Source organism: Macrosteles quadrilineatus, unplaced genomic scaffold (assembly GCF_028750875.1).
Source record: "Macrosteles quadrilineatus isolate MER2022 unplaced genomic scaffold, UCM_ALF_1.0 Scaffold_7__1_contigs__length_78375512, whole genome shotgun sequence".
Lineage (NCBI taxonomy): Eukaryota > Metazoa > Arthropoda > Insecta > Hemiptera > Cicadellidae > Macrosteles > Macrosteles quadrilineatus.
The window spans coordinates 12,576,461-12,602,933 of record NW_026542600.1 but is presented as its reverse complement, the minus strand read 5'-3'; the positions used below and the strand labels follow the sequence as shown (position 1 = coordinate 12,602,933).

At 35.3% G+C, this 26,473-nt stretch overlaps 1 protein-coding gene across 1 annotated transcript; it reads left to right on the top strand.

Annotated features, from left to right (window-relative positions):
• Positions 1 to 76: 76 nt before the first annotated feature.
• Positions 77 to 25,912, top strand: LOC128998800 (luc7-like protein 3). The gene is made up of 7 exons (XM_054425156.1): positions 77 to 111; positions 596 to 775; positions 9,888 to 9,973; positions 12,065 to 12,506; positions 16,960 to 17,092; positions 21,049 to 21,181; positions 25,443 to 25,912. The coding sequence occupies exons 1-4, from the start codon at positions 77 to 79 to the stop codon at positions 12,475 to 12,477; spliced, it is 714 nt and encodes a 237-aa protein (XP_054281131.1). The 3' UTR covers positions 12,478 to 12,506; positions 16,960 to 17,092; positions 21,049 to 21,181; positions 25,443 to 25,912.
• Positions 25,913 to 26,473: the final 561 nt, after the last annotated feature.

Here is a 26,473-nt window from a genome sequence, read left to right as displayed (position 1 = left end):
ATATCGATTTGGGACTGAATGTCCTCAAAATCGTTTGATGCTTTTTCGAAGTTTTTGAATCTATATTTTATTTGAGATGTGTCGGCTGTATGCCAAAGAGATTCCATATAGGTGCTGATACGAGTCAACCATTTAGTCGACAATGCCTTTAAAGTATCTTCGTCTGTCATTTTTATTCAATAAGCTCTACGGTAATAAACAAATGGTAGAAGCAGGGAGTTAAAAATGGATTGATTAGAGAATTAAGGCACTGGATGAAGTCGTGACAAGTTGTATAACTGTTGGTACACATTGAAAGGGTCTGATGTAATAGTATGAATGGGTCTGAGGAGGCACCAACCTTGACTTCTCCAGAACTGATTGGAGTTTCTTTTCTATACATCTAGTGCCCAATTAATAGCATTGAATCAAAACCGCCATTTTGATTCTATCAGTCTCCATTTGGGCCTCATACTTGGCCAGTGCAACTAGTAAAATTCAATTAGACTGTAGCATCTTTTATACTATTTGTATGGTTCTATTCGAGAAGCTTATTAATAATAGTTTACAATGGAAAAAGCATTAGTTGCTGATTTAGTGTTATGTTATGTTACAGAAGCTGCAGAAACAAGAATGGGGAGGGGACGGAGAAGGTGGTGAGACAAGTCCAAATCCACTATAACTGCCTGTATGGCTTGCTGCAGGAACAGGAGGAGGAGCTGCTGCAGAGACAGGAGGAGGAGCTGTTCAACAAGATCTGTGGTGTGAGCGACCAAGAGTTGATAACAACATTCAAGTAAGTACAACTGGACATTATATTCCTGTGTTCAAGTTGTTCAAGGTTATGGAAACAATCAATAATAGAAAGTTAAGTTTTGTCATTGATTTTTCTGTTAAAATTTGTATCAGCACATTCTATGTCTTGTTAAATTAAGTTCCTCCATTTTACTCTTTTTTGCTTGTTACAGTTTAGGTTTACAGTTTCTCCATACATTTTCAAAAATCTTTTGAATCCTTTATTTTTAACATTTTTTCATCAACAAAAATGGTACGACCCCTAATGTTGTAAAAATTAAGTTGTTGCAACTTATGTGATCTTACCCATGAAACACCATAGTTGATAAGTTGGTGTATCATAACGTAAGTATCATAAGTTGAAAGTTGGTATATTGTTAAAAAAATTTTAGAGGTGTGCGGATAGTGAAATTTCATTTCGGATCGGATTCGGATCGGATAGTTGAGGCTCGGTTCGGATCGGATCGGATATTGGGAGGTTCGGATTCGGATATTTTCGGATTCGGATAGTTCGGCGCGGTTAATAATAAGCTGCATATGCATTTTTTACATATAAAACACTGTAAAGCTGTGTAAATAAACATAAATGGCAATTTTGAATCATAAAATTTCAAATTAGCCACGTCCACAGTTTTTCTCTCTTGAAAATCACAATTCACAACATCTATTTTCAAAAGTTGGTTGCTTGAATTAAGTACACTAGCAGCCGAAATCTTCACACAACACTTAAGCTCAGCAGGACTGATGTCAAAACGTTTGGGTTTGTTTACTTGAGGTTATGTTTTATGTTGTTTCCTGGTTCTCACAAGACAAGGATTTCTATCTCAATTTTATTTTCACATTGTATTTCCTTACGTTTTTGGAACAGATTATTGGCCTTAAGTGGCATTCTTGGGGTTTGCCAAGTTTAGAAACCATCACTAATACACTAAACTGGGCTCTAGATTTGATGTTGTGGCAAGTTAATTAGAGCAATTAGGCTTTATAACTCTGTAAAAGGTGTGTATCCCTGAATTTATAAATTTCATTCTACACTTATTCACTGCCAAACATAATTCAGTAGAACCTTGATGAACCAAGAATTACACTAGCCTACATAACTTCATTACCCCAAGTAAAATACCAAGATAAGTTTTAAAAGTTAAAAAGTTATAAGTTTGTTAAAAATGGATTTTAAATTCAATAATTATTGCAGTCCATTATTGTTATGCAGTATGGTCCCAAGTTATTGTTTTTGATTTTGAAACATCACAGTTCATTTGAAAAAATTAAAGTTGAAGCAGCCCAAGGTCAACAAGTCACGCGCGTGTGCAACAATAGTTTTTTTACAAGCTTTCTCCAGACCACTGGGGAGGGTCGGGTCTGATAAGCCGTCTATTGTTCACTTCAACCCTCATTAGTGCCGCTCGGCTGCACTCAGTGGGGAACCCAATACCACAAATCAATCTTTTAAATGAATAAACATATTTGGTAATAATTGTTTTATTGATATTCACCTTGAAATTCCAATAAATTTGGTGTAAAATTTGACAAAAACCGGCCAATTTATTAATACATTACCAATCAAGTACATTGGTAATTAAATAATAGGTAAAAATTAACCGATTTTCGTCAAGTTTTACTCCCTGCTGTGCTATGTCACAAAAGCTGATAACGATATGGGCAACTAGGCAACTTGTTGAATGCGTGATGAAGGGAAACCCAAGAAATAGAAGAACAAAGAGAAAGTATAATGACGTTGTTATCTTTATACCCTTTTTACAATTAATTGCTGTTATTGTTATTATCTTTATGTAAGATTTTATGATTTTGTTTTATAGGTTTATAAAATAATTCTTTTTAACCACGGGAATATCAATTTATAATTTATCAACGTGTTTCTCCTGAAACAGCAATACCGGATGTATAATAAAGGTCAATGACCTAAAATATCTTGATTGTGCAATATTGTATTTGGATGTTGAAATTCAAATCATGACAAAAGTTTGTATATTTCCCCTGGTCCCTATCATTTAATCATTTAGGGGCGGTTCACGAGCTCGGGACTATCGTAGTCCGAGCCCAGAATCCGGAAATAACCGGTATTTGGGCCGCGACTTAAAAAATCGGGTTAACGAGCTCGAGACTATATAAGCCGCGGACCAAACTGATAGGCGGCACTCAATTAGTGCAGGGATAAAACCCGGTTTTAAAAGTTGGGTTCACGAGTCCAATTACAGATAGGCCCGGCTTCTGATCATTAGTCCCGGTGGGTTCACGAGTCAAGTCCGAGCCCAAATGAGATGGTTCGGGCCCTAAAGAACAATGGTGTTTGGTCTCCAACTCAGACCTGGTAGGAGGCAGGTTTAAGGTGACATCATGCCGGTTTTATCTAATTGGCTCCTTTATTTTCATTATTTTTTAAAAACTAATGTTTAAATATGGTTCCTCAATAAATTCCGAACAATTCCATTACCCACAAAACCATATTTAAAAAATATGTAAAAATGGGAAAAAGGCTCATAAAACATGAAAAAGACAACTCAAAAAACAACTTAAAACGACAGATAAGTTATGCACCGAACAAAGTAGTATCATAACAAAGATATTTTTACTGATAAGCCCCATGTTATTACAATTTTAACGACAAAATTATGCATAGAATATAAATATAACTAATCAGCCTCAGTTAAACCATCGTTATATAACATAATTATCATAAATAGTTTTTTTTGCCGTGGGAAACATCAAGCAAACCGTCAGTCGTTGAGTACGGTTCGCGGTGATATCACCGTCTTGTGTTGTACACACTGGTCGCCGTGTGTATTGAATATGACTATGAAATATCTATAGGCCTACTGTATTATGTTAACAATTATGTACCATCACTCCACTACCTCGCATAGGACCAGCTCGTTATCATGACTAAAACCTAAGGGAGTATGTTTTATCTATGCTAAACCCCTTTTATGACTTGATGAATTTAAAGATAGATTTAAATGTTTCCAAAGATGCCGTCAATGAGTCATTTGATGCGTTCACTCCAAGGCACGGATTTCCCGACAGTAAAATCCATTACAGTATTCTAAATTGAAAAAAATGTTAGTTGCACTAATATTTTTGGCTGATGGCACTTTTCATTGAGAAACTAGTGATTTATTGGATGTTGAAAAGCTTGGGATGGTAGCTATTTGTTTGGCAATGGAAGCAGAACAAATCAAATTTTCAGTTTGAAACTATGCCCAAAGAAAAAAAAAGGATTTCCTAAATATAAACGCATTGTAATACCAATGAAACAGATTTTAAAAATTGCAACAACACAAAAAATGTTAAATAAAAACCATAGCTGTTAACATAAATAATATTACGAGCTAACTGCAGAATATTTTTTTTAACATTTTCCAGTTAGATTGTTAAACAGTGTAAGAATAACGGAAAGAATATTCCTATATTACAACCACGATTAAAACCAGCACATACCTACGATTTTCATATCAATAATCAGTACCTGTAAATACATTTTAGCTTCAATAATTGTACCATTGAAATAAGTTTAGTTAAAATTATCCTATCCAAAATACCATCCTAAATTATCGGGCAATCATGCAAAATAGGCATTCATCTGGTTATAAATACCCAGTTACTTTATGTCATGCATCTTAATTGAATTATAAGAATGCACACAGAAAATATATTTCACTACAGACTTCCATTATCTGATTTCATACAAACGTGGTTTGTTTTGTTTATAAATCAATAAAATTAGATAGATTATTATAGGTGAGCATTGGGACAATGAAATACGCGAAAAATAATCGTTTTGGACGTTTTGGTTCAGCCTTTTTCACGATCATCCTATTGTATGGAAGTGCGTATGTCAGCAGCAGCGGCTTCACATGTGTTTCCAGACTGTTGTTGGTTGTTACCAACGTCTCAACAGAAATTCCCTGCGAATCCCTGTCATTAGGCTCCGCTATGGATTTGGTCTCGACCTACACTGGGCCCGGCTTTCACATCATTAGGCTCTGACTCGTGAACCCATTTTTTGGTCGTCGCTTATATAGTCCGGGACCAACGTCTGGTCGCGGACTATGAAGTCCCGAGCTCGTGAACCGCCCCTTAATATACACAATCAATACTAAATAATCGTGGTTAGTTCTAATTTTATTTTTGATTATTCAAAGTTTCTACACAATAAGACAATCCAAAGTCAAACCGGGCAATGAATACTCGAAAAACAACGTATCTTGTCCTGTGATTGGAATCCAACTCGCCAGTCCTTTAGATTTAGGGAAGTAGTGCAAGTCTATATATAGCTTCAAGGTCGTTGGAAACGTATTGCTGTAATTTTGTCCAGGGAAACTAATGATGGTTATGAAGATTTAGTTTTCTGTCCAAAACGTCAAAATATGTTGTCTATCCGAAAAAGTCGGATATATAACGGATAGTATCGGATATCAAATTTAGGCTCGGTTCGGATACGGATATCCGAACCGAACCGAATCCTACCCGATTTTTCGGATAACTGCACACCTCTAAAAATTTTAAATGTCATATGTTTATCTAGTTCCTCCTAGAAGATTGAAAAATTACACTAAGTATTTGTTTATTTTAAAAAAACTACAGTTTTTTTGGTACTTACGTATTAAACGGAGGCCACATTTTGTCAGCGCGCTGCGGCGGTTATGTTAGGTTGGGTTATCGTAAATATTATGTGTGTAGGACTTTCCTTGCTTCGTTATGAATCGATACCAGACAAGTTATACTTTCTATTATGATAACCCAACCTAACATAACCGCCGCAGCGCGCTGACAAAATGTGGCCTCCGTTTAATATGCAAGTACCGTTTTTTTTTTTAATAGAAAATTAGTACAAAATATTTGTTATAAAGACTCATGTGTTGAGTAATCAAAATCCTTCTGGGAGGAACTAGTATGTCAGTATAAAATATGTGGTAAAAAATTTTTTACTTCTGAGCACAATTTTTAGGGACAAATTTCTCTGGAATCGTCGCTGCACGCTACGATTTCACGAAATTTAAAACCTTCATTGGCATACCTAACCCTAATTAAAAATCATTTAATTAAATCATCAACTTTTTGTATACGTACTGAAATTCCCAAGCAATAAAAATCAAAGCTAATAACAAACACCATCCTCAAATTTGACCCTTAACGAATCATCTCATTAAACTTATAGGAATCGATATTGTACGCTTTCCAACACGCTTTGATAGTATTTGACATAGATTTCCGCTGATAGTCAAACTCTAAATTATTTAAGCTTGTTTAGAATCTTGTAGGCTAAATATAGTTAGACACCTCTTTATCACTTTAAAGCTTGTATACTCGTTTAAAGTTAAGTCCCAATTAGGTACATAAATAGTACATGATCATTAAACTCTCCTGCCATTGTCCTTATTTATTTCAATCGGTGTGTGTGTAATAACTTGTAAATGTTAAATAGTGAAATATAAGCTAGAGGTTTCGTCATAGCACTTCTGTATGAGCCGAGTTAAGCTTGTTGACATTTATCAATGAAATATTGGTGAGCGCCGATGTTTTTCAAAGTTCTATTTAAGATGTACCTTTCTATTTTAAATAATCTCTGAAGCAAAGAGATGTGTTAAAGAAATCTCTCCATGTAAAGCCATATGATAATTTCTTTTGTTTGGAACTTAAAAACAATATATATGTTGCATGACATTATATATTTACAAATTTATTGGCACTAAGATTTTATATAGTATTCTATTTTAAACTCGTAAAACAGCTAAGACTAAATTATGACAACAATTATTTGGTGCCGCGTGCCGTGTGTAACTGACGTCGAGTGGGGGTGCTACCCTCACTCTGGCATCTCATAAAACATCCCTCCACTACTCACGGAATTTGGGGACACTCGTCAGAGAGGACAAAGCTAACACCGATTGTTCACCTTCCTGTGCGATGCATATTGTTGATATTATAGCTTTTGTACATAAGACAAAGCTAACAACCATTTATCATTGTTTCAAGAGATGCAGATATTATAGCCTCTATATCACATTCGTTGATAAGACAAAGCGAATGTTGATGGTTCATGATCCCTTAATGCAGATGTTTTTGATAGTATAGCTTTAACATCATATAAGACAAGTCTTTCTTTTTGATCATAACTTTGAAATCCCATTCATTGATAACAATATGATGTAATCGATTGCTTAATCTCTATTGAGATGCAAATGCTGTTGTCGCCATTGTCAGTTCTATACAACTTTTTTAGATGAGACAAAAATCACACCAATTGTCCAGTACCGCTTGTTAAGTAGATTGTTCTTGCGATATTAGCCTCGATTTCTGTTTCATGAATAAAACCGTAGTAAGATCGATTGTTCAGTCTCCCCTGATATGCAGCCTGTTGTTATTAAAGCTAAAAAACAACAAAAAATCATCTTGGATAAGTAAACACATACCAAATTTCGTCAAAATCAACCACCTGTGTAGATTATAGCTTTGTACACATCAAAGTCAAAGTCAAATCATCTTTATTCACAAAATGCACACATGAGGATAGTGTCAAATCAGAAAAAATGGCGATTCCGCGCCAAAACGAAATAATTAATTTCAATAAGCACTTGTACTACAAAATGTTCAGAGTTTATGTACAATCAAATTAGTGTTTACCACACAGAAAATTGTGAGAGAGAGTTTGAGACTTGAGTTCAGTGAAATAATAACGAAAAATAAACATGTGGCTTTTCAAAGGACGCCGAGTCAAAGTTTAAAGTTGCAAAGTGGCAAGTTTCCAAAGCGTGATTCAAAGCACATCCGGCTCGAAGGACCAAAATGTTCAATATGAGAGTTAATAGAGATTAGAAAAACAGTGTCATATACCTTTTAATGTGAAAATCCAACTCTGGAAGGTTGCAGGAGGAATGGGGATTGGGTGAGCTCACCACGCTGAGGGACACACAAGAAGATCTGGAAGTTCAGATGCACTACACACTTCGAAATGGGGAATTTAGTACTAGTAGTTTTTGGTAGATATTGAACAATGACATTATTACTTGATACGTCCGTTGTAAATTCCTTTTCAATTTGTATTTCTGAGACATTGTCATTTTCAATAAACAAGCAATACTTTGTAATGGACCTAAAATATTCGTCAGCTTTCCGGAATTTCTCGATTAGTTTTGCACAATTTTTAAGATCAATTGTACATTGTTGGCACACTCTGTGGGGTAGACCATCACAAATTGATACCTTTTTTAGTAGAACTATATCACTAATTTTTCTGATTTCCTTTGCATCAGCAGTGTTAGAGAAAAGTTCAACATAGGAATGAGGTGCCTCATTCATACAGAATCTGCATAAAATTAGCAGATCATGTTGTCCGCTGTATGGATTTTCTGATATTTTCAATGTTAGACTCCTCAACTCTTTAGGTTCCAAAAGTGGCTTGGTGTAATACGTTAGAGGAAACTGCGGCTTCTCAACAGAAAATTCTCCAAAGTCAAAAATACACTTATCCATAACGTCTCCTTCAAGCAATTCAATGCTTAGGAAATCATCAGGAGTAGAGGTACAGTGGTCTTTATACTGTGATAACTGTGATTCAGACCTCGATGGGACCAAACTGCAAATATTATTGACTAGCGATTCAGACCTTGATGGAACCAAACTGCAAATATTATTGACTAAAACAGTTGGTATAGGGTTGAGTCTTCTTTTCAAAACTTGTTTAGTGCCATCAGTAAACCACTTATCCTCAAAGTGGTCTTCACAGAGTCTCCAATATCTATTTTTGCTAACTTGTTTGGTTTGTAAATCAGTTCTTCCGGTATTCTCCAACCATACTTTACATAAAGATGTGTCAGTGGGAAAACCAAAGAAACTTTTATTTGGGTGTGTCACTAATGAACTATAGCAGTTTTTAGCAGCACAAATAATTGTATTGCTCTTACTCATTGTCCAAAAAAGATTATCTCCTCTCCAAGTAAGTTTGCCGCTTCTTTCAATAAGAAAATCCAACATTGGAAGGTAACAGAGGGAATGGGGATTGGGTGAGCTCACCACGCTGAGGGACACACAAGAAGTTCTTGAGGTTCTGATGCACTGCACACACTCGAATGGGAGAATTTAGTGTTATTAATCACTGATTTAAGAGAAAGATGTTTTAAGTGGGGACACTTCCACCACGAGGTGGTCAAAAGACCGAGATTGCCATAAAAACGGCGCAGCACGGCACATACGTCCGATCGAGGAAGGTTTTAGACGCTAACTGAATAAAATCATGGTGGGGAAATTTGAATTTTCCATGAGAGGGAAAGAGACAGAGATAGATCACGCCATATGACATAGGCATCGTATGATTTTAAGGAGAATGTGGGGGAGGGGAATTGCCGTGGTGTGTGTGTGTGTGTGTGTGAGTAGAGTAGAGTACATTTTACAGACTTAAAATAAGTAACTAATATACAAATAAATATTAAACCCTATGCACACTGTTAATTAAATGTTAATAAAATTAATGATTGATGATGAGACTACTAATTACGCTATTTACAGAACTGTACTGAACAATTGGTTTAGGGAAGAAAAGAGGAAAACATTAAGTTTTTCAAGCGTTTTATATTTTTTCTACCTTGTGGAAATACATGCAAGGATATAATGTGTTTCAGTGAGAGGTTATGTTCAACCATAAATTAATGGGTAGAACTACTCCTTTAATCTATGGTTCAACCAACAACTCTATTTGTATTTATTTTTATTAGTTTTACACTGCCTCTGCAAACAATAAAAACAAATGATCCACAAACAAGTAAAAACAAAGACAACAAAATTTAATGCACTTAGCAATCCAAATAGAATATTGTTGATTAAAAAGCAATTTCTTCAATTATATTTAGAGTTTTGTAATTTCCTTCCAAATGCTCCGTTTCAAAATAAGTGCCTGCAAAAAACTCTCCTTAGAACCAATAGATTCAGATAATTTTTGTACATAAAAAAGGAAAAGAAAACTGTATAAATTGTTGTAACTTTTGTGTATCAATTGGACCTCACCAACAAGTTTTGTAAACTTAGCGAGGCCAAGCAGTTGTAATATTTTGAATAAATATATTTGAATTTTTAATTTGATAATTTGTGTATTTCAGGTTTAACTTCAGGGCTGATTTGTACAAGGGTGACATGACTGAACAATACAAACTTAGTCCCAACACAGCTGGGCTGAAATATACAGGTGAGTGTATAAAAGTGTATACAATTGAAAACACGGTATTTAGATGTTATAAGGTTACTTTATTGATATATACATCTTATATGTTTGATACTTTTGGGGGGCACGGCTGGATAATTGTTTAGAGTGTGGGATTTCTGCCCTGAGGGTGTGGGTTCAAATCCCACCAATCGTCAATGGCTTTTATCTTCCCTTATCTCGGTGGTTTTGGATAAACATAGTGTTAATTATTCTTTAAGCAAACCCAACATAAAACTTTGTGCCGTAATATAAAATCCACCCTACCTGGTCAAAACTGGAACAGAATTTGGAGTAAGAGTTTATTACAAGAAAACTAAAAATTATTTTCTAAATTTCTAAACTGTTTAACATTACATTTTAAACACATACTGTAGACTCCCAATTAACATCAAAATAAAACACCAACCAATAATTATTCACATATGAATTCGTAGTTCACCTTTTCATTGGGCGGTCATTAATTGTCCCGTGTTTTTTAGAACAAAGTCCTGATGTACAGTTCGCATTTGAATGACCTGGCTGCAAGCAATTTTTACAAAGTTTGTGTTGTTTGACAGTGGCGATTCTTTCCAATGGAAATTTTGACAGAAATTTAGGGCAAATAAATAGCTTATGATGAGCATTAGCACAGAGCTGGCATTGATTGTTAGTAGCTACATGACTAAAACTAAACCCTTGGCCTTTTGGTAGATTTACATAATGGTTAATCCTACCTTATACCTTTAAAGGAACAGCAACAGGCTTGTTGTCAGATTTGTTGTCATCTAGAGCTTCTAATACCTGGCATCTAATCTGTAAAAACTGAAAAAAACTTTCCATGGAGGGGACTTCTTTAGATGTTTTTTGGTTTTCCCAATGACGTAACGTGAAGGAGTCAAGTTTCTTTGTTAATAAATAGATTAAAATTGTGTCCCATTTGTCGACAGGCTGCTCTAAACTATTCAGACACCTGATATGTTTGTTGATAGTATCTAGGATGCTTCTAAGAAAGGAAGCGTTTTCCCTAGTGGCTGGTTCAATGTTCACTAATGCACTATTATGTTTGTTAACAATGATTTGCTTATTGCCAAATATTTCTTTCAACAACCCCCCTACTGTGGCATAGTTTTGAGAGGGAGGCCTGAAGTGATGATAAAATAGGTTTGACTTTTTCATCCAGAGAAGTTTGGAGGTAGTGAAAATTTTCAACATCTGACAGAGATGGGTTGTTGTGGATGAGCGAATTAAATAGGTCGTGGAACGGCATCCAATCATCATATTGTTCACCAAATTTAGGGAGGTTTATTGCAGGTAGCTTAACACTTGGGGTGGGAGCTGTAGCAGTAGAATTGGTACTTATACTTTCTGGGGTTGGACTGGTAACGTTACTACTAGGACTATTGGGATTGAGAAGGCTGTCAGCCCTTGAAACCAAATCGTAATATTTGTTTGAAAGATTCCCGCTCAATCTCCTGTTCACTTGGATTGGTGCTAAGAATATCGATTTGGGACTGAATGTCCTCAAAATCGTTTGATACTGTTTCGAAGTTTTTGAATCTATATTTTATTTGAGATTTGTCAGCTGTATGCCGAAGAGATTCCATATAGGTGCTGAAACGAGTCAACCGTTTAGTCGACAATGCCTTTAAAGTATCTTCGTCTGTCATTTTTATTCAATAATAAGCTCTCAGTAATAAACAAATGGTAGAAGCAGGGAGTTAAAAATGGATTGATTAGAGAATTAAGGCACTGGATGAAGTCATGACAAGTTGTATAATTGTTGGTACACATTGAAAGGGTCTGATGTAATAGTATGAATGGGTCTGAGGAGGCACCAACCTTGACTTCTCCAGAACTGATCGGAGTTTATTTGCTAAACATCTAGTGCCCAATTAATAGCATTTAATCAAAACCGCCATTTTGATTCTACCAGTCTCCATTTGGGCCTCATACTTGGCCAGTGCAACTAGTAAAATTCAATTACACTGTAGCATCTTTTATGCTATTTGTATAATTCTATTCGAGGAGCTTATTAATAATAGTTTACAATGGAAAAAGCATTAGTTTCTGATTTAGTGTTATGTTATGTTACAGAAGCTGCAGAAGCAAGAACGTGGAGGAGACGGAGAGGGTGGTTAGACAAGTCCAAGTCCACTATAACTACCTGCACGGCTTGCTGCATGGACAGGAGGAGGAGCTGCTGCATCGACAGGAGGAGGAGCTGCTGCTACGACAGGAGGAGGAGCTGCTGCATCGACAGGAGGAGGAGCTGCTGCAAAGACAGGAGGAGGAGCTGCTGCATGGACAGGAGGAGGAGCTGCTGCATCGACAGGAGGAGGAGCTGCTGCATCGACAGGAAGAGGAGCTGCATCGACAGGAAGAGGAGCTGCTGCAGAGACAGGAGGAGGAGCTTCTACAGAGACTGGAGGAGGAGCTGCTGCAGAGACAGGAGGAGGAGCTGCTGCAGAGACAGGAGGAGGAGCTGCTCTACAAGATCGGTGGTGTGAGCGACCAAGAGTTGGACAACAACGTTCAGGTTAGTACAACTGGACATTATATTCCTGTGTTCAAGTTGTTCAAGGTTATAGAAGACAATTAATAATAGAAAGTAAAGTTTTGTCATTGATTTGTCTGCTTAAAATTTGTATGAGCGCTTTCTACGTATATCTAATTAATTTAAGTTCCTCCATTTTATTCTTTGTTCCTTATTACATTTTCTCCGTACAATATGTTCAAAACTCTTTTGAATCCTTTATTTTCAACCTTTTTTTCATCATCAAAAAACCCGCATCTTTTCACTTAACTGCTTTAACAATTTTGATTGATAAAATTTAGTATGCCGTGGTTCTATTAACTCCAAACACAATGGTACGACCCTTAATGTTTTATAAACTAAGGCTCAAAAGTTATTGCAACTTATGTGATTTTCCCCATTAAACACCACAGTTGATAAGTTGTTGTGGTTAGAGTATCATAAGTTGAATGTTGGTATGATTTTTTTATATTTTAAATGTCATATGTTTATATAGTTCCTCCTAGAAGATTGAACAAAAATTACTCGTAGTATTTTTTTTTCCAAAAAACTAAAATTTTTTTTAGAAAATTGTACAAAATATTTTTTATAAAGACTGGTGGGTTGAATAAATCAAAATCCTTTTGGGAGGAACTAGTATGCTATGTCTAAAATATGTGGTAAACATTTGGTTACTCTAGTCCTACAGATAGCTGAGAAAAGTGACATCAAAGTTATAAAAAGCGAACTTACAGGAATCACAGAAAACGTAGGCCCATGTGCAAGAGTCTGAGCAGTTAGTAGTTGCATTGAGTCATAGTCATAGTCAAACTCATCTTTATTGTAACACAAAGTGTTTTTAAATGCTCTGGCACAGCCAGACAAAACAGATGACATTGTCAAACTATACTAAAATAAACTAGCTTATTGGTAAAAATAAATACATAGTAACAAAACAAACAATTTACATTTATTTGTCTTCGAGAAACTGATCTGTACTATAATAATTCTTTTCCAACAAAATTCTAAAAAATTTTCTTTAAAAGATACAAATTAATCCTACTATTGATTTGTAGTACCCAGGCAAATTGTTAAAAATCTTTTACCCATATAAGAAGGTGTCCTTTCCACAAGATTTAATCTGTGTAGGATTACTGTGGAGTTTTTTAAAATTTTATTTCACATACAATAAACATTTAAGAATATACAAATTAGGGACGGTTAGAATCATTATTTCTTTAAAAAGATGTTTGCAAGAATGTTTTACGGGTTTAAAAGTCAAAATTCTAAGTATTCTTTTTTTATGTTTAAAAAGTTTATACGAATCAGAGGTGACGCCACAAAACTATTCCATACTGTAAAATTGATAAAAATAAAGCGTGATAAATCATTAGTCTAGTGTTTAAATCAACAACATTTCTTAAGACCATCATTTGAAAACATACTGAATTTAACTTTTTAGAGGGGTTATGAACGTGATTCTTCCAATTCAATCCAACAATTGGGACCTGGTAGGTAATTTTTTTTAATAATTTTCTTTTACTAACTTCCAGTCAAGCTGGAGAAAAAAATAATTATACTGTAATCAGAAGATTTTAATTAATAATAAAAGACCAAAAAAGGAAAATTTGAATTTTTGGTAATTTTTATGGTCACAGTCCCCTTAAGCTAAGTGTCGAAAATTCAATTTCGTACCTTATTATAGGTAATACCCCTTACAGGGAAATATGAGGTAATTTCCTATATAACAAGGATTAGCTTGGTGGCCCAGTGGTTATAGTGCTTGCCTGGTAATCATGAGGTCACCACTTCAATCCTGAGAAAAATGTGGAGCTTTTTGATGGTTTGAAACTGGACCCATCTGTCTTTGATCGTTGGGCTTTTAATAAATGGGCCTGACTAATAAAACAGCTGGTCTAGGTCAGTAACAAAGCCACATAAGGCGTATCACCCCATTCTACACTCATATTTGGTTTTCCGCACCTATGTGATGTCCCCATCCCAATTGATAATGAATGATAATGATAATAAACTTTTATCATAAGTCTCATAGGAAGACCTAGATCCAGGACTGATTTATTTTTTTTGTTTCGATGTCTTCTGAGCCCAAAACTTTCAAATTTATATAAATGTGTGTGTCCGTTAGCGTGATGACTTGAGTAAATATAATCCAATTTTCATTAAATTTTGTACAAACGTCAAAACGTACGTAGGGATGTAGCATGATCGTACCATGGAAACAGGGTTCTATTGGATCCATGGTGATGGTTTTCGGCGTCAACCGCGTCCTCAGTTATGTTTCACAACCAGACGTTTCACCCTTACTATGAAGTGGCATCCTCAGTGGCTAGGCTGAAAACCATCACCATGGATTTCAATGACAACGGCCGCGAAAGCCTACGCATGAAGGGTTCTATGGGAGGTTATATGGAGTAAAAATGTATTTTTCCATTTTTGACCCCCAATCTAATCAAATCTCTTTATTGTCGAATGACATCTTATCATTAAAGCATTAAACATAGTCATGGAATAAATAACAGGAACCTTGATCTTAAATTATTTAAAAACTTATATCTAAAACCTCCAAGAACAAGAACTTATCTACAGGGTAAAAACTTGTTAATTTTAACAATGAATCAAGGATTTTTTTGAAATTTTTTATAGGAATTGTTACTGCAGAAGGAGGCAATTTATGAAAAAAATTGTATACCAAGATATTTGTAGCTATTGTGTGTAAGTGTAAGTCTTGTTGAGATGATGGCTATTTCTTGTGTAATGTGCATGTATTTCAGATCGGATGCTATACTGGTATGTAAATGTTAACCTAATCAGACACCTAATTTCTTTGTTAATAACATTATTCTTTTAACTTAATATGAGTAATATTTCAAATAAACATATTGAGCAATTTACTAGTATAAAGGTATCACTGTGGGTGTTACAAGAGGGGGCGTGCGGAGTTTTGTTCCGCAATAATGCAATCATACCTATACATTGAAACAAAATACTACTTGCTAATAATTATAAATGAAACAATACAGTACATTTAATCATGTTTATATTTTCGTATGTATAAAATATACACACAGTTTGACAAGAGGCATGAGAAATAAAATCTACGCTACGCGATAGGGCGCACGCGGGGAAAACCTCCCCAAACTGACACCGTGGCACTGAATTGCAACTGACAACAAAATAAGGAGAAATTTGGGGGTAAACATAGCTTAGGGGCATTCCCGGGATAAGGCGCATGAAGTATGGAGCCAGACACGACTGCCGACACCCATTGTGCATAATTTATATTAACAAAAACTACAAGTGCGGAGGAAAACTCCGCAAGCGCCCGCTCGAGGGTTAAAAAAATACCTTCTCTGTACAATCAAACCTAAGTAGCCTACTCATTACAATTGATGATATTTACATCTATAGTTAATATGCCAACACGAAAATTTGTCCGTTGAACTCCTCCCTCATTTCATAACCGATTTTGACCATTCAAGTCTCTCATTGGAAAGAGAGTGTCGTGTTGCATAAATTTGGAAATTTACCTTATATTTTTTAGGCTCTGCCCCAGTGGCTTTTTAAGTTCCCATGTTATCCTTATCAAAAAAGTATTTCTTTACTTAGTCCTTATGATCAGCTGGATAATTTAATTGCTGTTAATATTTAAGTAGCAATTCAAGGAAACAAGTGCTACAAACATTAAATTTTTCTGATTTTGTTGAAAGTAATTAAAAATACCCCCCCCTGCAGCAAACCTGCTTACTAAGCGAATTTTCATTTGTCTGATTCGATATTCACTTTAATATATTTTAAATAACATTAGGTTTAACAAGTACCTAGGTTTACTGCTACAGGGAGAGTATTAAAGTGTGTGTTTTTAATAAAATATTAATAGCTTAGTATAAAATGAATAAATTTGCCATGTTTTATCAATATATATATATATATATATATATATATATATATATATATATATATATATATATATATAAACAAGCAAGTTATAATAATATCCAGTATTCTCCATAAGAATAAGATAAAAATTCTAAATTTACAATTTTTTAAATCTTGTTTGTAAGCAATAATTGTTAAAAATCACTTATAATATACCAATTTTTAAAGTTTTTTTAAGCTCTTCAAAATGGTTTTGAGAGAAATTCGAAAATTGTATCTTAAAATAAGAAATAAAATAATAATATCCAAACGACTGCAAGAGATGTTCATGATTTTGCCTTGACCACGAGAGACAATGATACTGTCCACAGGTCCCCGGGAGATGATTTGAATCTTGCCACGATTGCGGAAGAGGATGATGATGTTTCTGTTACAGCAGGAGATATTCAAGATTTTGCCGCTATCGCAGAAGAAAAAAATAATTTCCAACAACTATCATGCAATATACATGGTCAATATAGTGTAACAAATATACTATATATGTTAAAAACTTCAACTTATGTCAAATATTGTGTTCCAGTTCTTCAATGCACAAGGCTTCAGACTCTTCCCTCTGAAGACGTGCTGCTTGGCCACATTTTTAGTCCAGCCGGGACTTTGAGGGATCCTAGATGAACCTTGTGTGAACCATGCGGAACAGAGAATAACTTTAGGTTTGAAACCATCCATTTAACAATACATTTTAACTGTAGATTAATATGGTTTAAGAAAAAATATTGTCCTACAGGATCAAATCCAGTCATTAACAATCTGATAATGTTATCCTGGTAGTTAAGGGGTTATCCTAAGCTGACTTAAGAGTTAGGTCTTCCAGGCTAGATGAAGCTTTAGTCCAATAATTGAAATTCCGAAGTAATTGGGACCAAACTATTCAAATTGTTCAGTAGGCAGACATATAGTAAAATTTAATAACAAGTTTAAAGCAAAGTATTTTTACGACTGTAAATGGCCATATACTACTCCTACGATCACGACAACACTGAGTTAACCACCGAAATTTGTAACCATTTTTAACCTGTTTAAAAAAAAGGGGGATTCTTCAGTTTTGGACAATTATCGGCCTATCTCCATCCTCCCTACTTTCGCTAAAGTATTTGAGAAGGTAGCTTTAAACCGATTATCTTATTTTTTTGAGAGCAATCACATATTTTGTGAAAACCAGTTTGGTTTCAGGAAGGGTAGAAATACAACTAAGGCAATTTATGAGTTTGTTTCGGGCATTTCGGAGGCTGTTGACAGATCGCAGTACACAGTCGGAGTGTTCTGTGATCTGTCAAAGGCCTTCGACTGTGTTGACCATGACTTGCTCATGAAAAAATTGAATCACTATGGGGTGAGTGGTAATGCACTTCTCTGGGTTCAGTCCTATCTTGATAATAGGAAACAATCAGTCAAAATAAATAATATTGTTCAAAGTAATTATTCCATTGTTAAAGCTGGTGTCCCTCAAGGATCAATTCTGGGGCCATTCCTTTACTTAGTCTTTGCTAATGATCTACCAAATGCAGTTCATAACTCGAAATTAATAACATATGCAGATAATACTACTCTTTTATGTAAACACCCCATCTGGGTTAATTTATTTAAAATGCTAGAAAATGACTTATCTGCTATGAATTCTTGGTTTAAAGCTAATGGCCTTCTTTTAAATAAAAATAATACTTTGCTATTAATTTTCATTCCAACTACTCCAATACAAAATACTCTGATGCCTCTTATGTCAATGTCAAACCCTTATTGCAGACAGCAGATAGTTATAAATTCTTAGGGTTACACGTTGATCCTTCCTTGAAGTGGAATGAGCATGTAAATATTTTATCAAAAATTCTCCATAAAGGTCATTTTCTAATTCTAAACTTATAAAAAATCCTGGAGATAAACATTTTGAAAATGGTTTACTATGCATATGTCTATTCAAACTTAACATATGGAGTGATATTTTGGGGCAACTCACAGTCTTCTTCGGCAATATTTAAGATTCAGAAAAGCATTGTCCGTTCTATGACAAATTCCCCCCATACTGCATCAGCCAAACCAATTTTCAGGAAATTAGATATTCTGCCTGTACCTTGCATTTTCATTCTACATCCCCTTCTATTTGTTAAAGAAAATTTTCACAAATTCACTCTTTTAAAATCTACACATAACTATCCTACACGTAATTGTAATCTTTCTTTGCCGATACATCGAACAGCAGCTTTTGAAAAGACACCATTCTATACAGGCAGCCGATTATTTAATAAACTACCTTCTCATATTCGCAATGAATCTTCTGCCAAAGCATTAAAAAGAAAACTTGTTAACTATCCAAAGAGCCATATGTTTTATTCAGTAGAGGATTTTATTTTATATAGTAATAGTGGTTTGTAAAATGGTTCATGTGGAGAGTTTGTTTTCTCATTATGTTTAAGTTACATTTTAATTTAGTTTTTAACATTTTTGTATCATATTTTTGACATGTCATCTACCATTGAGGAAACTCCTCTGTATATGGTGTAATTTGTGAAAATTTACATGAATAAATGAATGAATGAATAAATGAATAAATTTCCCTGCAGACTAAGCGAATTTCCTAGGTTTACTGCTACAGGGAGAGTATTAAAGTGTGTTTTTAATAAAATTGCAACGCTCTCTTTCTCGCACTGGAAAAATATTACAAGTAAGTGCAGTCGCAAACGTTTGCCGGGGATAGCTCAGCCTACAATGGCTGGGTAAAGTTCTAGGGTCTGCGATAAGGTCAGGGAAACCACTAGGCCAATAGCTGGGTCTAACCGGTATAGGACTGGCTCATACACGGGCACTGTGAACAAGTCAAAACAAGTCACCAAAACAAACGTGCAATAATCACTACCAGGCCTACGCTGATTCCCCACACTCCTAGGGGGTCGTTGCTGACTACGCAACTCGGGCTTCATCCTAACTATCCAATAGTTAAGCCCAAAGTGCCTAAAACACAGTGAGTTACACGACGACTTGCCAATAAAAACCACAACGCGAGTTATCACCAGGCGGGGTCTACTAGGCCACTAAACTACAATACACAACCATACCATATAATAGTACAAGTGTATACTATAGGCAGAGTGACACTAAACCTCTAGTAGCTGGTCTCAATAAATACCAAGCTAAACAAGCAAAACTAGATGTCAATTGCACTACTATTAAATTAGCAACTTAGTTGCAGATAAATAAATATTAAATACGTTCCAAACACTAGATAAATATGTTATCTGATAGCCGGTACTCCGCTATCCAAGTTACCAAGGTAACATGTTGGATTACTAAACAAGCTGTTCAGGTCAAATTGAAATAATCAAATGATTAATCAATAACAACCCTACTGCTACTAGTACTACTGCTACTATATCAACGTTATATTACTTAGCTGGGCTTCTGTTAATAGGCTAATAAAATTAGCTACTAGCCTACTGGCCGCGTGCTTCCAACTACGCACGCCAAATCGTGCAGCCTAGGTTTGTCGGGCCTCAGAGTTATTAGTAATGTAACGAACTCTTGGTACAACGCAAAATAATATCTACCACAGTCAATAAATTATATTATTTGCGCTCTAGCGCCTGCCCAGAACCGTCAGGAAAATACTTTAATATTATTCCTGACACCTGTAAATACTAACTACCATCAGGCTTTGACCAGCACGGTTAGAACTCTAACTCTCGCAATCAAATCAGAGATGAATGTTTTTAATGTCAACTATCAACTCATAAACCAAAATATAGTAAAACGTCGTCCACTCACCACAAGTGGGTCACTACCCAACTTGAACGCCGACACTCACTGTCACACCGCACAACACCAACGTACTCCAGTACACCAAACGTCGTCTCAGCCAGACACCAACACTACCTTCCTCACTGTACGGGATCCACCACTAGAATGTCCGTCCTAGGCTATCCTGAGAAACTCGGATATCCCAGGCTTATCGGTACTGATAAGCTGGGTCAAAGGGCGCTCGCTAGCTTCGCCGTCGCCGCTTGCTTACTTCAACAATCGGTGCGGGGCCAAATAACAAATATTTACCCCCCTAGGAAAAAGGCTCGTTATAAAATATTAATAGCTTAGTATAAAATGAATAAATTTGCCAAGTTTTATGAAAATATATATGTATAAACAAGCAAGTTATAATAATATCCAGTAATCTCCATAAGAATAACATAAAAATTTTAAATTTACAATTTTTTAAATTTTGTTTGTAAGCAATAATTGTTAAAAATCATTTCAATATATACCAATTTTTAAAGTTTTTTAAAGCTCTTCAAAATGGCTTTGAGAGAAATTAGAAAATTGTATCTTAAAATAAGAAAAAAAAAATAATATCCAAACGACTGCAAGAGATGTTCATGATTTTGCCTTGACCACGAGAGACAATGATACTGTCCACAGGACCCCGGGAGATGATTAGAATCTTGCCGCGATTGTGGAAGAGGATGATGATGTTTCTGTTACAGCAGGAGATATTCAAGATTTTGCCGCTATCGCAGAAGACAAAAATAATTTCCAACAACCATCATGCAATATACATGTCAATATAGTGTAACAAATATACTATATATGATAAAAACTTCAACTTATGTCAAATATTGTGTTCCAGTTCTTCAATGCACAAGGCTTCAGACTCTTCCCTCTGAAGACGTGCTGCTTGGCCACATTTTTAGTCCAGCCGGGACTTTGAGGGATCCTAGATGAACCTTGTGTGAACCATTCGGAACAGAGAATAACTTTAGGTTTGAAACCATCCATTTAACAATACATTTTAACTGTAGATTAATATGGTTTAAGAAATAATATTGTCCTACAGGATCAAATCCAGTCATTAACAATCTGATAATGTTATCCTGGTAGTTAAGGGGTTATCCTAAGCTGACTTAAGAGTTAGGTCTTCCAGGCTAGATGAAGCCTTAGTCCAATAATTGAAATTCCGAAGTAATTGGGACCAAACTATTCAAATTATTCAGTAGGCAGACATATAGTAAAATTTAATAACAAGTTTAAAACAAAGTATTTTTACTATAAATGGCCATATACTACTCCTACGATCACGACAACACTGAGTTAACCACCAAAATTTGTAACCATTTCCCGCAGTTGCATCTTCTTACTTTAAGATAACCTTCAAATAGTTTAATTTCAACTGTAAATTGTATTGTTCAAAGGGTGTAAATATTATTAGTATTTTGGAAGCAATATGAAATTATATTGTAGATTTTAACCCCCGATAGTAAAAATACTTTCTTGGCTTAAATATCTAGGTACACTAGTTAAGCTTCATGTAATAATGCACAATAGCCAATTGATTGTCACTTGGTGGAGAAAAAGAAACACTTGAATACTGTGTGTTGAGCTGATATCAACTGAAGTTCAGTATCTCATAATCATCTCAGAGATTGGACGTGTAACGATGTGTTGTAATTCAAATTGATCTTTCAACTAATTAAAGTAGTTTTGACTACAAAAGATAATTAATTTTGTAAATTTAAGAAATATCAAATAAATTTTAATATTTACCTAAATGGAGTCATAACCCTAAGTAGGCCTGATTATTATAATTATACAAAATTCTTTTCACTTCTGCTCATCACCTAAGAGCTCTCAACAACACCACAGAAAATTGTTTATATGTATTAGGATCTGCAAAACATTAGCAATTCGCTACTGCTCAGTGTTGTCAAATGTTAGGTAATTCTAGGCTTACAACTTGTTTGAGAAAAGTTTAGAAATCCGGCATTACTGCAGGCAGCTAACAAGTTAATCTCAAAAATTATATTTTATGCTTAGATTGGACATACAGTATGACATTGAATGGATTTTACAAGAGGGTAGGGTGTCACTTGGGCTTGCAAGGTTGGTGTAACTTACTACTATAGTCTTAGCAATTTGGGAATGTCCCTGGACACCAGGTCAGTTCCCCTCACACACACGCACACTCACCCTCACGAGCAGAGAGGATTAGGACCGACCCTAGACTGGCCGTACTTTCGCTTCATTAGTTCTTTTAGATACCACTTGTAATCAAAATGTGGCTTTTTATTTAATGTTGTAATTTCAAATGGAAACGGTTAATACATTTAAATTCCCCTGAAAATTACAATTAAAACGATACGAAACAACCCATGATTTACTTAAATATTCCTTCACATAACATAACTGCAATATATTCCAGGTTTTATAAAAGCTACATTGTGTTTGGTATCAATTTTCTCGTGTTGAGGAGCAGAATCGATCACTGCTAACTATTTTAAGTTATTTAAGTTAACAAGTTTTACATTTGATAAATGAAATGCCACTTGTGACTAATTAACGGAGCGCAGGACAGAATGTGGCCGGTCCTAATCCCCTGTCCTTGTGTGTGTGTGTGTGTGCGCGTGAGCCTACGTGGCCTTCAGGGACACTCACACAGGTATACAGAATTACTATTGTTTTGTTACTGTGTAGTTTTACATTTGACCTTGCAATGAGAAGTGAAAACATATACATCTCCCTATTTATTCAAAATAAAGTAGTCACCCTATAATATCAAAATTTGAAGAGAAGAACTATTTCTAACTCCCCGCATTTGATTAAGATGTAAAAAAGGACCATAGAAGTTAAGTAATTAATTTTTGGATCTGAGAATTTGTGTGTTTTTATGATAAGAGCAGGGTGTCTAGTTGTCGGGAAAAACGGGAAAGTCGGAAATTAGTGTTGAATTTCAGAATGGTCTTGAAAAGTCGGAATTAAGTCTTTATTTTGATATCAAATTTGGGATTTTTCATGATTTTGCCGCAATCGCGGATGACGGCGATGGCGTTTCTGTGACAACGAGACACGACGAATGATGTCCACACAGCCACAAAATATGTTCACGATTTTGCAGCGCGGACCACGACGATGACGTTTCTGTGACCGCGGCATGTAATGATGATGTCTACATGGCCGCAGGAAATGTTCATAATATTTTAGCGATCATAATAGACGACGATGATGTTTCCGTGACCGAGGGAGACGACGATGATGTCTATGTGGCCACGGGAGATGTTATGATTTTGCAACGATTGCGGACAACAACGTTGACGTTTCCGTGTCTGTGGCAATCAATGATGATGTGTAAACGGTCACAGAAGATTGTCATTATCGAATAAAACCCAATTTTGCTAGTTAGAGTTTTTCATTGTTGTATTTTTTTCTTTACTGAAAAAACACTCCATTATCTTAATAATACAGGGTGCGGCAAAAAAACCGATCCATTTTCTGCAGTGCACTGTTCAGTGACAGGTCGTCTGAGGGTGTTGGGAGTAGACTCGTTGGAAAGCCCATACAATGCAATTTTTTGTAGTCATAGAGCAGTGGTCGTATGAGCTATGTACGGTTGTTATCGAGTTGTTTTTAAAAAGAAATGATTTAGTCATTGCAACTCAGCGGCAGTTCCGTGCGACGTAGAGAGGTTCTGTCGTGATTATCTGTATGGATGGTTACCAAATTATACAGATCATTATTCCAATCCATAGGGATGAAAATTAACCTCAACATTTGTGAAACTGAGCGGTCAGACATGTCCAAGGCAGCCGCTTGTTTTTGGGCCTACGAGGACTGTTTTCCACAGCAGCACGAACTCTATCGAATGTTTGTTGTCTGGCGTCCGATCTGACTTTGGAAGGCCTGTCAGCTTCTTTTTCAACGCAGAAGCCGTTGTCCTAAAGTAAGTAAACCACCGCATTATTGAGCTACGCAACGGGACTTCTCCATGTCGCCTTAATTGAAAAAATGTATGAAACTGCCGCTGTGTAGCAATGAATGAATTCACTATTTTATAAAAACGACTCCATAACAACTGCACTAGCTCAGGTGACCACTGCTCTATGACTACAAAATATGTCATTGTGTAGGATTTCCAACGAGCCTACTGCCACCCCTCGCGGACAACCTGTCGCTGAACAGAGCTCTGCAGAAAATAGATCGGTTTTTTTGCCGCACCCTGTACTTTATGGTATAAAGACAGGGTTTGGTGTAGTATAACCAAATTATTTAGAACATTTGGTTAAACTATAAAATATGGTATCAGTATCAAGAATTGAGAATTTATATATTTTGGTATCAACACATCACTAATTGTTGAAAAACTAGTCGTGAAAATCTGGAATTAGTCTTGAATTTTAAATTGGACATAAACTAGACACCCAATAAAATAGAACCAAAAAATTGAATAACTATTTATACAGTTTACTTTTTTTCATTTGGTTCGTGATATAGGTTTCTACAAAACAAAGTCAAGTCCCCTAAGCTTCTAGAAAACTTAAGCAATGACCTTGTTGATATCAACATGTATATCTCTGTGAACGTGAATCAATAAAAGTCCTTTCAATCTCTCCTTCCGTCATGCGAGTATGATGCCAGGTCTTGCCACGCTTGACAAAAAACTGTGTTCTGCTGATCATTAGCACGCGTATAGTGGCTAGTATTATATAAAGGTCGATTGTCGATTCACACATTACCATTACGGCACGTCTCAGTTCAGTCATATCAGTCACGGCACAGTCAACCACAATATTCTTTAATGGATTTTCTATTTCCTTATCTACACTCATCCGGCGCAGGTCCGTCAGTCAATTTCAGATTTCTTTACAGTTTACAACGATATTCTTAGATTGTTCAGACGCCTGACGGACATGTTTCAGGTTAGAAAATAGTGCTTTTTTTATTTGATTGATTGTGTTTATATTTTGAGCAATGTTTGTAACAATCAACAAGATTGATATACCATCTTAGTATTGTAGTACGATAATTTGATAGAATTTTGGGTTTTAATTTTAAAATTTTTACTAACATCATAGTAAATTAGAGACTGATTGAAACCAACTGACGGAAAGTTGGCCGAGGAATTGTGGATGCACCTGAGACTGAACTGTGGCTGAACTGTGACAGAACTGATATGAAGATATTATATGATATGAAGATCATATAAAGATGTAATAGAAAATTACATACTGTGAAAGTGATGCATATTTTTAGTGTTCCAGACATGCATGAAGACTCTGAGACTGTGGTTGATATTTGAGACGAGGCAACAGAAGCAGTGTGTGTCGCAGTGTCATGAGAGGGCCACATAGTCAGGGATTGAGGAGCTCAACAGCAGATAGGAGCCGCTCACCACAAACAAACACCAACAACCTAACAATGTACATGTTCTCTTTGGATTTGAGAAAGCAAAGTGGCAAATATTGCTCTTAAATTGTATATATTTTTTACTTTCTAAGCTTATAGTATGTATTTTTATGTAGTCATGTAGTTAGTATTAAGCCTAGTGTAGTTTATGTATATATGTTTTGACTTTGATAGTGTGTATTTGTATATAGTTATTTAGTATGTATATAGTGTGTTTTATGTATATATGGTTTGTTTGTTTCACTGAATAAGTGTGTACCAAATATTTAAGCTCTATCTGTATTATTTTTTTAAATATTTCCAATATTAAAAGTATATTATGTAACAGATAATTTCATTGTCTGATTTCCTGTCTACCTTCAGCGCACAAGGTTTACTATAGTTTGTATCAAGGAACCTGTCCTCTGGCTTCCTGGGGACGATTCAATGGTTTAAAACCTAGGTCTGGTCAACCTGTCTTCTGACTCTCTGTCTACCTGGGGACAAGTCAAAGGTTTAAAACCTAGGTCAGCTCTTGGTAGACAGAACGTTAGGCGTCAGGTTCCTTATGACAGATTATAGGTAATTTTGCGATCAGAAACATGGATTGGTTTTGATTTTGTCATTTTCTTTCATTATCAGTTTGTATGAAGATCTATCACTATTACATAAAAATATTAATTTGTTCAAATATCCAAAAAATCTTAAACTTAACTTTTTTGTTCAAAATGTTCACAAATTGTAAAATAAAAAAAAACATCTAGTTTACAAATAAATAGAAATGAAGTGTTTAATATTTGTACTTAATACTTTATACTGAATATTTGTTAACTTTAGGAACTATGGAAATATGGGAGATGTAACCAAATTTTGAAAATGTTTTTCCATATTTTATGTGA

Coding starts and splice junctions, on each gene's coding strand:
- LOC128998800 (XM_054425156.1), top strand. CDS start 77: ATGTGTCGGCTGTATGCCAAAGAGATTCCATATAG. Junction 112..595: donor GCCAAAGAGATTCCATATAG/GTGCTGATACGA, acceptor GTTATGTTACAG/AAGCTGCAGAAACAAGAATG. Junction 776..9,887: donor GAGTTGATAACAACATTCAA/GTAAGTACAACT, acceptor TGTGTATTTCAG/GTTTAACTTCAGGGCTGATT.